The 14,235-nt window shown below is 44.1% G+C and overlaps 1 protein-coding gene across 2 annotated transcripts; it reads right to left on the minus strand.

The window, feature by feature from the left end:
• Positions 1-6,485: 6,485 nt before the first annotated feature.
• LOC106144383 (interferon alpha-inducible protein 27-like protein 2A) lies at positions 6,486-9,851 on the minus strand. 2 transcript variants are annotated; one of them, XM_013354312.2, is made up of 4 exons: positions 9,742-9,851; positions 7,821-7,847; positions 7,154-7,315; positions 6,486-6,696 (listed from the first exon to the last, which is right to left on the minus strand). In XM_013354312.2, the coding sequence occupies exons 1-4, from the start codon at positions 9,761-9,763 to the stop codon at positions 6,623-6,625; spliced, it is 285 nt and encodes a 94-aa protein (XP_013209766.1). In that variant the 5' UTR covers positions 9,764-9,851; the 3' UTR covers positions 6,486-6,622. The 2 variants fall into 2 exon arrangements, with proteins under 2 accessions (XP_013209766.1, XP_013209795.1); XM_013354341.2 differs by lacking the exon at positions 9,742-9,851 and adding an exon at positions 7,968-8,012.
• Positions 9,852-14,235: the final 4,384 nt, after the last annotated feature.

A 14,235-nucleotide genomic window follows, 5' to 3' on the forward strand; every position in this document is an offset into this window, starting at 1 on the left:
CTTTTCTGTTTAAATAAAAAAGAAAGTTTTAATTTTAACATAGTAAAATTACATATAAAAACAGGTATTAAACAAGATTACAGTTACAATATTCATATCTACTTTATCTTTTATCATAGATAAAGAAAACTGTAACTATAACTATCTATTCTTCAACTCCATCAAAGACTCCAGAGGATATAATATTACCTAACTAACCAGGAAGTACATTGTAAGCGACTTCTAAAACTCTAGTGTAGTAGTAAGCCGCTTATTCATCCTGGTCACCCAGAACCTAAATGATCACATGGAAACCATATTAATTAAATCACTGCTTGGCCCATAGCTCTATCTTCTCATTGGCTGACTCTTACATATTAATTTAACCCATTTCTATTAATCTGTGTATTGCCATGTAGTTTACCAGCTAAAGTTCCGGCATCTGTTTCTGATGGGGCTCCATGGCCTCTCTCTAACTCTGCTCTTCTTTCTTCCAGCATATAGCTTAGCTTTCCCTGCCTAGTTCTGTTCTTCCCTGCCATAGGCTCAAAGCAGTTCTTTATTCATTAACCAATAAAAGCAACACATAGACAGAAGGACTTCCCACACCACGCTAGAATTGACAGAGACATCTTGCTGCCTGGACAGTCACCCAAAGTTCTTCTGTAATGTTGTGGCATCCAATCTTTAGCCTACAGTCCCATAGTGTCTGGCAGACTTTTCTTTTTTTTTTCATATGGTTTTACAAATCAAATATAGGTCCCCATGCTTGTATAACAAACACTTTTCCAGTTTTTTTTTTTACGCTCTTTTTTTTTTACACTTTTCCAGTTTATCTGACGGCAGACTTTTCTATGAAGCAGGAAATTTCAAGACAGTTCCGCCTATATTGGCAGTTGTCAGTCATTTTTTTCTGTGTCCTGCAGAATGTCTGCAGATTCTTTCATGTAGCAGGAACCTCGAAGGTCCATGTCACCTTTAGGCTAGGTCAGCAGTCTTTTCTCTGTGGGTCCTGCATGTCTGGTTCATATAGCATAGCATCAAGCAGTCCAGGCAAGAACAGTTTCTTGCTCAAAAGGCTAAGAAACTTCATAAGGAGCCTCTCTGATGCCCATCTTCCTCTTGAAGTATTTGGTGCTGCCAGGATCAGATGTGTCTTACTGTCATGAAAAGTACTAAGTTCTTAAGCATTTTAAATGCCATATTCTGAAGGTCTCTGAAAGATTTGGAGAATACCTATCTAACTGAAATATATCTCTGTATATCTAGAAAACCTAACCAACATGACTACAAACTTGACTATTATAGATGAATGTCAATTAACCTGTTTCTTAATTATACATTACATTTTTAAATGAGCTGCACAAACACAACACTTTAATCAAGAGCAGAAATATATATAATATATATTGTCATATAATATATTCTATATAATATCCCCTTTATTATAGAATATAATAGAATATCCCCCCTTTAAATATAAACAAACATCTATAAACAATATTTGGGAATTTAGGCATAATTCTCTCCAAATTTCTTCCTGTTTTTTGTTGAGCGAAGTAATTTTTGGGGGTGTTCACAGCAACCTGTTGGGGGATCTTGGTCCATCAAACTACATTAGCCTGGAATGAATCCAAAGGTTCTCATCCTCTGTGGAAACAAAACAAGAACCTCTTTTCCAAAGCAACAAATCCTTAGACCCAAATTCTGAAATCATAATACCTTTATAATATACATGCTAGTTTATCTTTGCAGCTCATACAATAAAAAGTCTCTCTGCACTTAGCTCCTTCACAGTCAAAAAATTCAAAGAAAACACAATAATATACATAATCCAGACTCTCTTATGTATATTCCATCTTTACGTGACTTATTTTTCTTACACTATTACTTTTTCGACAAGTTTCATATTTATTTTATTATCTTTATGACTGTCTGTACTCTTTTATATTACATTTACTGTCTCTTTACTCTTTTTCTTCTCTCTCCCAAGCCTATGTACATTTACCCAACACCGTGTCTCATTTAGAGTTCTTTTATGTCTGAATCTGTCCTATTGTGTATTTGTAATCCTTTTCTGTCCTAGAGAGCTTTTAAAATGGTAAGCAGCTTGGGCACAAGAAACCTGGGTTCTGACTCTGCTTCTCTGTGCTTTTCAAAATGGCAGACTTACCATTACCACCAGCTCTGGGACCACCAGGTAGGAGCTGTGCTCACCACTTTAATTCTGAGAAGAGGAGTGCAGCACATAAACCCTTTTTATCTGAGTAATAGCTAAATCTGCCATGCAGCACAAGGCATGGCCTGGAAATATCTCGGTGTACAGTAGCAGCAGGAATCTCTCATGCTCTCCTGCTTGTGCAAGCCTAGTAGACCTGATCCCGTCGCCTGCCTAGGCAGGGAGCCCTGAGCTATGGGCATGGTCTCAGCTACTTTCTACCCAATTCTGAGTGGGCACACAAGCATCTGTGCCCACAAACGCCATTCAAGTACTCGGCCTCCTGAAAGAGCCAACACAGTTTGTGCTGTCGTTTTGAAATCGTGTGGGTTTGATTTTTTTTTTTTTTTTATTGCTCACCACTGAATCAGGAAGACCTCTTTTAAAGGAGCTGCTGCATGCCGCCAGCAAGCAGAGCACATCCGGTAAAAAAAAAAAATGTGGCTAAACTTTGTTTTTTTGTTTCTAGAATACCTTTCCAAGCCCTCTCAGGTTTCATGTGAATTTAGCTAGCACACATTGGGTGCCAATTTGTTGTATGAGACTGTTTGTTTATTCCTAGCTGTTCAGCCCCCAAATAACCACACAGAAACTGTATTAATTAAATCACTGCTTGGTCCATTAGCTCTAGCTTTTTACTGGCTAGCTCTTACCTCTTAATTTAACCCATTTTTTTTTTATCAATCTATGTACCACCACATGTCTGTGGCTTACCAGCAAGGTTCAGGCTCATCTGTTCCCAGCAGTGGTTGCATGGAGCCTCTGACTCTGCCTTCTTTCTCCCAGAATTCAGTTTAGTTTTCCCTGCCTAGCTCTACTATGCCCACAGGACAATGTAGAGTCTTTATTCATTAACCAATTATATTCACAGAATTCAGAAGGAAATCTCACATCAGGTAAGTGTCATGGCAAGAGGACTAGAGGGAGGGCAAGACACAGTCCAGCTTCTCACTTCCTGCTTTATCTTCTTTCAGGGTTTTAGCAGGGGAGGTGGAGGAGAGAGGAAAGGATCCCTGACCAGCTTGTCTGAGTTTTAAAGCTCCACCTTGGTCCAACCTTCTTCCCTACAGAGGGGATGTTATCCAGATGGATTGGCATTCCCTGGAGTTTCAGCATTGAGACATTCTTTGTAAAGTAACTGTGCTACACACTGATCCTGAGAATTTGGAAATAAGGAGGATTCTGTGGAGATTCAGTACTTCGTGCCATCCTGAATGACCTGGTAACTTTGACCCTCTGTGACCCACAGTTTCATCCCATCACAGTTTTTATCCTTTGTTTCTTCCGCAGGAGCTGCAGGTCTCTCCTTGTCATCTAAGTTCCTTTTGTGCTCTGCAGGATCTGCTCTCACGGCATCTGAGTGTTCTAGCCCCTCTCTGCTCTGAAAGGGGACATGGAGGCAGAGGTGATACCCCCAGCTTGTCCAATCGAGAGAGCAATCAGTTAACCCCAGGGTACAATCAGTCAACTAAAATACTCAATTTGAAATAAGAAATAAAATGGAGTTGTTGCCTGCATTTTTCTTTATCATGTGCGCTGTTTGTGTGGTGAAGGCTGAGCAGGGACTGTCGCCTCTGTTCCCTGGGCTCGTGTGTGGTAGGCTCACCTCCTTCTCCCACCATCTTCTCACAGAGACACAGGGGTAGGTGAGTGCTCAGGTGGAGAAATCTCAGCGCACAAACAGAAGTTGCCCTTTGCCCTGCTACTGATATTATAGCTCTGAGCAGGTCACCTCCTCAATGGCTCCACATGGGGAGTTGACCTAAATGTCTTCCCAGTTCCCAGGCAGGTGCAGGTTGGCTCAATCTCTATGAGAAGTTTAGCATGACATCCTGCTTTAAGCCACTCATCTCAAAGCCAGAGCCAGGTTTGTATCCCTACTGTCCTCTGCATGACATACCCAGTGATTATTACTGGTGGCTTGCATTTAAACCTTTTGTCTCTGCTAGGTCACCAGAGAAACCCAAAACCTCTGCCTGTTCTCTCAGTCCCACAGCTTCACTGGAGAAAACTGACTTCCCCCTTTGTGTGGCCAGCACAGGCCTTGGCCATGCGTGGGGAGGGGAAAACAGTTCTCTGGTCACACTAGGTCTGGGGAAGTGGTAGTATCTTCTACTTGGGCCCCACCCCCTTCCACAGAGGCAAAGTGGCTCTAGCTATGGGGGCTCCAGAAGGAATTTCCCTGGGGCGGAGGCAGTCCCCATCCTACCTCTAAGGGAGCACCCCTTGGTGACCCCAGAGTCAAGGGCTCTCCCCTCTCTGCCTTTCAACATTCATGTCTCCTTCTCAAGCAGCGATCTGTAGAATTGGAAGATTCCAAATCCACCATCCCCTGAAAAACCTCAAGTTCTCTTTAGTCTCCTAGAGACAGTTTTTATGCCCTGCAGCGACCTGGAATGACAGCCAACAGCTCCTTGTCACCCTCTTCATTGCAGAAGGGACAGACCCAGGCATGGGAGGAGAAAAACCACCTTTGGGCCAGGCAGAGGATTACTGCCAGACAGCCAATCCTCTTAGAGTGGGTTTTCTCTTCTTCCTGAGCTGACTCAAATTCCAATACTGCCCAAGGTAAGGAGGCTTTGAGCACTTTTCCCAGGTCCTTTATACAATGATTGAAGGACGCTGCTAGAAAAGTTACCAGCGTGTCTAGGTGAGAGAGGTGACACAAGAGTCCCAGGAATCACCCACAGGGTCCCAGGGCGCTTCTGTGAACCTCGCCTGATGTCCACTCCCATAGACACAGAAAGACAAGAAATGCAGCCAGCTATAGTATTGGTTTTGTTGTACACTCAGCCCCGGGTACTAGAAAGAAACTCCTGAAGTTAGATACAATTAGGCCAAATTATTGAAGATCATTTAAAGGGTTAAAAATAACTATGACTATGTGGGGGAAAATGCCAAACAAAAGATTCAACTGAGTAGTGGTGGCACCCCTCAGGGAGACCTATAGAAGAGATCCCAGGGGGGAAGCTGGAGAAATCAGGAAAGGAAGAGGAGACAAGAGAATCCCCTCCTATGTAAATGGTTTCAAATAGGGGAGGCATCATAGCACAGGTATTGGGACCCTGGAAGAGGCAAGTGGCTTCTCTATCTAACAGACTTGATCCTGTTTCTGTCGGTTGGTCACTATTGGTCACTACAGCTATGCTAATAAAAGAAGCTGGCAAACTGGCTTTGGGCCAGGACATATTCCCAACACCACACACTCGATTTAGGCATTCTTGAGGGGGACCCTAGAGTGGTGGGATCCAGTGTTGGAATGATGCATTATTAAGCACTTCTTCTGGACCAGCCGCACATCTGTTTCTTTCTTTCATTCTTAAAGGTGTGCATCACCACCTCCCGGCTGCCGCACGCCTTTTTCTGTAAAACTTCAGCCATCAACCCAGCCAGCCTGTTGGCAGACAGTAATGCAGCAGAGCCTCTTCTTGATTGCCTGCAGGTGACTGAAGTCCAGCTCATGAGACCAGACCTCACAGATGCCTGCGCACAACCTCATCTCACTCTGTGTGCTCCCTCATGGACTTCTGCATGCCTTCCCAGGTCCCGTATTTCCAGATCTTTGCATGAGATCGGACCCCAACCTCTTGTTGTATTCTATGAATGTGCCTGGTATCTGTCACCGCAGTGAACAGTGTCCTGTGTCATAATTGTCTTACAAATACCAGACTCCTCCTGCCTCGAAGTCTTTTGTGTGTCAGTGTGGACCCTGCTCAATGCTGCATCATGCATCACAAGGGCGATGACTTCTGACCTTGGGTGAGGGTGTGGTCAGGGTTCCAGAACATAAGGCAGGAATTTAAGCCTCCTCTTCATTTGTATAGACATTTGGTGACCATTTTTGATTCTATCTCTTTCCTGAGGCACCAGTGCATTGGCTTAGCCCAGTGCATCCCTGTTAGTTCTCTGTCAGTCTTTCAGCAGTACAGTGGGTTAGGTCTGCTCTGCTCACCAGCCTGCATATCCAGATCCTTGATTATAAAAGATCAAAGGCTCTGGGGGTCAATGTTCTTGGCTACCTCTCACCTTTGCCCCAGGACAGGAACCTCTGTTAGGCCAACCTTTAATGAGGAAAAAGTGAGGTTCATGACATCCCCAAGAACTCTCATGCCACACAAACTATCTTCACTAAGACGGGAACCACGTAAAGCCTTCTACCTACTGACTGTGTACTGGCCAATCTGTCACCTCCCTTTTATCTCTTGCCTGAGTCTGGCTTAGAAAACCTAAAGACTTGAAACTCCCAGTCCACAAAGAACCACCACGAGCAAAGATAGGGACACCAGGATAAGGCCTTTATTTTTGATCATTTTTTTTTTTGACAACATTGAGGGATTTAGAGGGTCATCTCGGGATAGATACACTGTCTCCTAATGAGTCCTTATAGGCTTTGGGGTCAACTGGTAGAGGTGTCATCTCCTAAGTTCAAAACAAGTATCCAATAGCTGCCCCAACACCTCCCAGGATTGCGTTCGTTGTTGTTGAAAGTCCAAGGACCCCTGGGAAGGAGACAGTGCAGTGACAGTCAGTGGCCTGAGGCTTAGAAATGCCCCACTGTCTTTTTGTATGAACATTTGGGGCTCTGCTTTAAACAGAGATACTCAAACTAGACCAGAAGGAGAAGACAGATTCGGGTAAGCCGAGATACAGAAGAAAGAGCTCTCCAGAGAGGAATGTCCTCTCTACATTACAGTACAGAGGGGAACACACTGGAGAAGGACACCCAGTTAGGGAAGATTCAGAGCCCAGGGAGCATCAATCTTAAACCAGGGCTCCTTCCTGCTCTGCCATCCAGCATCCCTTACCCTGCACCACATCCCAGCCTCACTCATAATGAACCAGAAACCAGGGACAGAACTAGAAGACACAGGTGACAAAAGGTGAGAAAGGAGAGAGAGGAAGGGAGATGTTGTCCTTCGCTGGCTCTCCAGTCATCTTGCCTGGAGGGACACTTACCCACTGACTGCAGTGTGGCCACCATGCTTCCTGCTGCAACTCCACCCCCATTGGCAATTGCAGCTGCTGACATCATCTTGGCTGCTATGGATGCCCCTGCTATTCCTGTCCCCGTGAAGCCTATGGCAGTCAGGGCTACAGGAACAGCTGCTACAGCCACAACTGTGGGAAGAGGAGCTGGGTGGTACGGGCTCAGGGGAAAGACTCACTCAAGAAATCCTAGACAGTTTCAGGGGTCTTTCTATTCTGAACAGCAGGGAAAGAGTCCCAAGGTAAAGAAGGATAGGGCAGGGAGCCAGGTGGAGGCCGAGAGGTCAGTGGATCTGACAGAGCCAGGGTCTCACCACGTTATGTGACCCTGGAGAAGTTATCATCCTTCAGGGTTGTATTAGGTAAAATTAACTACTGCAGTTTTAAATAGTTGTCCCTTCCCTCCCCCAGTGAATTCTCCACTTGTTGCTTATCATATACGAGGCCTGAAGGAGAAGTTAGGCAGAAAACCTTAAGCTGGGCAGGAAAGCTAAATCTTGTCCCAGGCGTAAACACAGCTCTGGCCCTGGCTCTTCACCCAGACAGCTCCATAATCCCGCAGAAGTTAGGAGCTGGAGTGGAACCTGCCGCAAAACACAAAGCCCCCACCACCTCAGAGCAGCTACAAGAAACATACCTCCTCCTATTGCAGCAGTGACAGCTTCTGCAAGAGAGAGATGGGGTGGATAGAAAAGGTTAGAGTTGGCTGATGTCAGTGAGTTCTTGGCAGGTTTGGGTGAGGGAGCCCAGTTCCCAGCCCACGCCAGCACTGAGGGCTACTAACTCCGCATGTTGAGATGTCTTGTTAGCCGGTAAGTTTAGGAAATGACTTAAATCTGAGGAGAGAAGGGACTCCTGAACCAATAGAGACATGGCCCGCCCCTTGCAATGAGTCAGCTCCCAGGTGTAGGTCTGTAAAGCAATAAGGAAGTAGGCACCTGCTCCACCCCTCTGCTCACCTCTGAGTAGACGGCTTCCTTTAGATTTGTTTCTATCCTGACTGATGTTTAACACACACACACACACACACACACACACACACAGAGAGAGAGAGAGAGAGAGAGAGAGAGAGAGAGAGAGAGAGAGAGAGCCCTGTTTGCCGCTAAATCAAAACTGAAACTAACAACACTCACAAACTTAGCGAGAAAAATGTGGGCACAAAGTTCACATCTCTCACTTGCAAGAGGATGAGAGTTTATTGTGGAGTTATGCTTGAGTATCCAGATAAGGCTACCCAAAATGTCATCTTCGCACACAGCAATGATTTGATGAGGTTTTTGCAGTAACTGAACAAAGAAAGCCATAGATCAAAGCATTTCAAATCCATGTAATAGTGAAGACATGAAGTGGGAGGGTCAGAGACAATGGGGGAGCCTCTGTCGTAGGCCTCAGGTGCTAACTGATGGTGCTCCTCCCTTTGTGGTGGGTAGGAACCAGGTGTTTGTGTATTACAAAGGATTTGCTTACACACAAAGATGCCATGTTAGGTACAGATGGGGACAGCGAATGGCTAGTAGAAGTACTAAAGATGTCCCAAGAGAATTTGACTCTGGACTTGCAACATTTGAAATTCTTTGCAGTCATCAATCTTCTAAAGAGTTCATCAGGGGCTGCAGAGATGGTTCAGCAGTTAAGAGCATTGGTTGTTCTTCCAGAGGACCCAGGTTCAGTTCCCAGCACCCACCACAAAGCAGCTCACAACTGCCTGTAACTCTGTTGCCAGAGGCTCTGACACCCTCACAGACATGTGTGCAGGCAAAATACCAGTGCACATAAAAAATAAAAATAAATAAATTATTTAAAAAAGAGTTAATCACCTTTGCCAAGAGCTCAGGCAAAATTCCAGCTTCTTTTCTAGAACTTTGATCCAGAGTATCTGGATCAAAAATGTATCTAATTTCATCAGTGTCCTGCAGAGGGAACTCTTTGCACATCTCTGTGGAATTTCCTTCCATCTCTGTCCCTCCTAAGATGTACCAACCCATTCTGACTATACTGTGCCTGCTGCTTTACAAACGGCTCTTTCTATTGAACTAGCTCTTTAGATCTATGTGAGCTATTCTCTGGGCATCTAGTTATTCAAGATATAATTCAGACAAGATATTATACTTTTAGTACAAGCTTCTGTAACTTTGGATAAAATTTAGTTTCTTATGCAAATACTGACTCAGATCTAGAAACCTCCATCACTTCTCTTACCCCCTAAATTGTCCCATCTTTCCTTTTAAACATCCCCTCCCCACCGACCACTGATACCCACTGGGTCTCCACACACTTGCCCTTCCAGAATGCCCGTGTTAACACCTGAAATTCTGCTAGCTCGCTGTCCTAGCCTCTCCTTTAAGGGTGTTAATTCTAATTCTGGCTTTTGCAAATTACGAAAATGAAATGCTGACATTGTGATGCACCGGTATTTCCTGGTCATATATTCCTATAGAAAAATATGCATCTCAGCACCCTTGTTCTCCAGAAACAGGGCAGATTTCTGGCTTAGTCAGGGTTCCTATTGCTGTGATGAAACACATGACCAAAAGCAACTTGGAGAAGAAAGGGTTTACCTGCTTTATGCTTCTCCATCATTGTCTATCATCAAAGGAAGTCAGGACAGGAACTCAAACAGGGCAGGAACTTTAAGGCAGGAGCTGATCAGAGGCCATGGAGGGATGCTGCTTACTGGCTTGCTTCTTCAATGTAGACCTGCAGTAGAATGATCACTCACAACCATGCAACAGAACCAATATTAGACTGTCTTGAAATCTCTGCCAATCAGATTTGCTCAAGACTCTTTGGTTTGAGCCTCAGGAATACCCTTAGGACAAGAGGGGAATGCAGTTACATTTTGCCAAAATAGCACACGAATCTAGCCTAGTTCTTCATATTTTCCCCCTATGAGACCTCTTGAGCTCTCTCTCCATAATCCACATTGCTCTCAGCACTGCTGTCTTCCAAGCACCTGCTCAAATAGCCCATTGGTCCCATTTAAATCATTAAAGACCTTTCCTAATCCAAAGTACCAAAATTTTCCACATTCTCTCCAAGACAGCATGGTCAGGCCTGTCATAGCAATGGCCTGCTTTCTGGCACCAGCTTCTTTATTAGTTACTTTTCTATGGCTGTGAAGAAGCACCATTGCCGAGACAATTTATAGAAGAGAGTTTATTGAGATTATAGTTTCAGAGATGAGACCATGACTATCATGACTGGGAGCATACCAACAGGCAGTCAGACAAGTATGCGGGCAGGCATGCAGGCAGTTAGACATGCAAGCATTCAGGAAGGTATGCAGGCAAGCATGAAGGAAGGCAGGTCCAGCTGACAGCTTAAGTCTGATTCACAAGCAGAAGGCAGAGAAAGAGAAATAACTTGGCTAACCGTGGGCTTTTGAAACTTCAAAGCCTACCCCTGTGACATGACCTCCTCCAACAAGACCACACCTCCTAATCCTTTCCAAACAATTCCACCATCTGGGAACCAAACACTTAAATAGATCAGGAATTAATGGAGATCCTCCTACCTTTGCCTCCAGAGTGCTGGGGTTAAAGGCATGTGCCACCACTGCCTGGCTGTTATTCTTTTCTAATGTGTATGAATATGTTTTTGTATGTGCTCAAGGAAATGAGACAGGTGTCAGATTCCTGAAGCTTGGAGTTCTAGGCAGCTGTGAGCTGCCTGATGTGGGAATTGAAATACTATCTTCTGCAAGAAGGACATTAACATGTGCTCTTAACCATGAAGCCTTTTCTCCAGCCCATCTTTTCTTTTTCTTGTACCTGTTTTCTATTGACATGGTTTTCACTGGGGGCCTGAGAGATGGTTAGTGTGTAGCAGTACTTGTTTATCTGGAGACACTGAGCTGGGCTCCCAGTGCCCATGGCAGGAAGTTCACAACTGCCTATAACTCCTGCTGTGGGGATCTCACAATCACTTTTCTCCTCCAGTCATTGGCACACACATGGCACATACACACATGTACATGGAAATAAAGATTTTAAAACTGAAATATTTCTGTACATTAATGACCTTAATCCATTCACATGTGTGCTAAAAATTTATTTTCCAGTTGTCATTGTGTGATGGATTAAGTAAAATTGCTGCAGATCCCCAAGTGGCTGCAGGTCCTCAAGTGTCAGCTGTGGCCAGCAGGTACCCAGAGCAGCCAGTCCCAGCCAGGGATAGCACAGTTCCCCAAGTGCTGCAGTGGGCCACGAGGGGGCAGTGAGTCCCAGAGCAGGGAGCCACATGGTGGGTGAGAGACCTTGATGAGGCAGCCAGTCCCATGAGGAGAGACAGACAGATGGGCACACCACGAGACCATGCCGCAGGTCTCTGAAGGTGGTTGGTCCCTGGCAGGGAGCCACGCAGCAGATGAGAGACAGAGACATGGATAGGCATGCCATGCAGACTGAAGTTGGATATTTATTTAGTGTGCTATGGAGGGGAAAGGGAAAAAGGGAGAAGAGCAGAGAGGCAGAGAGATAGATAGAGAAAAAGAGAGAGAGAGAGGAGGGAGAGAAGGGAGAGGGGGGGAGGAGAGACGGAAGCTCTCTTTGAGAGGGAGCTGGAAAAAGGGGAAGGACTCAGGCTGGAAGCTGAAGATCAGCTTGCCTCAGTGAATAGGGCAGTTGGGGGAAGAGGGAGTGGGCATGGCTTGTCTCTTAAAGGGACAGAGCAGACCATTACACATTGCCTGTTTTTGTTATGGTGATTTTGTTTTTGTTTTGGGCTACTATGTAGCCCGGGCTAACCTAACACTTAAACTCATCCTATATCAACCTTGTGTGTGCTGAGATTTCAGGTGTGTGCCACAATGCCCAACCTAGGCTATTTTTGTTGTTATGTGGGTGTTTGGTTTTTTTTTAAGCCCAGAAAAGTTTATAATGCCCATGTAAGATGACCAAGATTTTACTTTTGTTTCTAAATTGTTTTTTAAAAAAAAGCCCTGTTAGAGACCAGCTTACCAGGGTAAGGGCATGGGGATTAGAAGATTAAGTAAAGAGAACGAAGATGCACGTGAAAATAACAAACAGAAGCAATAGTACCAGGAGGGCCACTCAGTGGATCCTGAAAGCTGAATTCTGAGATCTGAGTACTGAGTCTCTGAGTCTGCCCATGTTTAATTTTTTTTATACACGTTTATATCCCAATACTAAGGGGGAAAAGAAGGTAAAAGAGTGCTTTAATGTGTTACAAAGGACAATCAGAATAGTTACTTACTTTAATACTTTGAGACATCAAGCCATTAACTCATGAGAAAATCATTCTGTTGTTTAGTCAGGGAACCCACCCTAGACCAAGCATCCTAAAGGCAGTCACTCCCTAGGTCAAACCTCCTAATTCAAAATAAGGAGCAGAAGTATGCTTGAATTTCTGATCTTTGGTTGGGGTGGAGTGGATCTATCTCCATGGGCCATCTTAATGTCCAAAACACCAAGTAACCACACCCTAGGTCAGAGTGTGTAGCTATAGTTGTTGTCAACAACTTTGAGCAACCTAAAACTCTCTGAGTTTCAGACAAAGTGGGATAGGCACACATTTTGGGCCTCCATACTGCCCCTGCAGCCACCTAAAACTCTGTGACCTTCAGACAAGGTAGAATAAGCACACATTTTTGGGCCTCTACACAGCCTCTGCTATCTAAGAGATACAGCATCACTTGTATTTCCTTTAAAGTCTTCTAAGAGACACTCTTAAACGTTAACTTAGTCACATGACATTAAGTTTGGTACATATAGAATATTTGACATAGATATTTATGTCTTAGAATATTGTTCCAACATCATTTATTAAATCTTTTTTATCATTGATTTTATGTTCCATTTTTCTGCTCAAAACTCATGTACTCGTCTGTATGTGTGTGTGTATACATATAGATGTGTGTATAGATACATGTATATAACACATGTATACGTGTGTGTGTGTACCAGGATACTAGTTCTGAAATTTCCTGTGATGTTCCAAAGATTCGTCTTTTGTGGCAACAATATCACACTGCTTTAATGCTTATAAATTTATTATTGATTTAAAATTTAATTAAAAAGCAATATAATTATTAATTCAAAGTCACATAAAAACACATTTTTTTTGAGACAGAGTTTCTCTATAGCTTTGGGACCTATCCTGGAACTAGGTCTTGTAGACCAGGCTGGCCTCAAACTCACAGAAATCCACCTCCTGAGTGCTGGGGTTAAACATGCCTCACCATAGTCCAGCAAAAACACACTTTAAAAAATAAAGTTAAAAGATACTTTGTAAGGGGCTGGAGTTAAGAACTCTGGCTGCTCTTCCAGAAGACCTGGGTTCAGTTCCTAGCACCCACATGGCAACTCACAATCTGTCAAGTTCAGCTGGGTGGGAAGTTCAGGCTACTGAGTTACTTACAGGAGCATGGGCAACTCAAAAGGACCACTCCCAGGCAATGTTCTGCCTCATGATCCCTTTGTACTGCTAGGATTACACACAGCTGAGGCAGGGTGGGTGGAGTTGGCTGCCGGAGTCACAGCCTCGTTACCAGAGACGTAACTATCACCAGTGTTGGTCTGTTTATCTCCTTGATTAAACCATAAACCAGCGGTTCTGTAGGGCCACCCTGTTTCAGCAGAGCCAAGGTCATGTCAAGCCTGGAGGAAAGACCTATAGCACATTTTTCTACTTATACCGTGTGTTGCTCAAAATATCATCCAAAAGGGAAATGGCAAAACACTGAAACATCCCACATTATAAAATGCACATGATAACATGCAGGGCTGGAGACATGGTTCAGTGGTTAAGAGCACTGGTTTCCCTCTCCACAGGACCCAGGTTCAGATCCTAGAACCCACACCCCAGCTCACAATTGTCTGTATCTCCAGTTCCAGGGGATCTGACACCTTCACACCAATGAACATAAAATAAAGTTAAATAAATTATAAAATAGTAATAGTAATAATAAGCACATCCTCACAAAACCCGTTTTGATGACATCATGAATCAGTTACTTGTATCTGTACTAGTTTGGATTTCAGATAAATTTTTGATCAGGAAATGGTGATCACTTTTCAAACATTGTTTTGAAA

This window comes from Microtus ochrogaster, chromosome 1, assembly GCF_000317375.1.
Source record: "Microtus ochrogaster isolate Prairie Vole_2 chromosome 1, MicOch1.0, whole genome shotgun sequence".
NCBI lineage: Eukaryota > Metazoa > Chordata > Mammalia > Rodentia > Cricetidae > Microtus > Microtus ochrogaster.

Excerpts from the sequence above, each read along its gene's own strand:
- LOC106144383 (XM_013354312.2), bottom strand. The coding sequence starts at position 9,763 with ATGATGGAGAAGCATAAAGCAG. Across the intron at positions 7,848-9,741 it reads GATGGAGAAGCATAAAGCAG|AAGCTGTCACTGCTGCAATA; the intron begins GTAAACCCTTTC and ends TCTCTCTTGCAG. Across the intron at positions 7,316-7,820 it reads CACTGCTGCAATAGGAGGAG|TTGTGGCTGTAGCAGCTGTT; the intron begins GTATGTTTCTTG and ends CTCTTCCCACAG.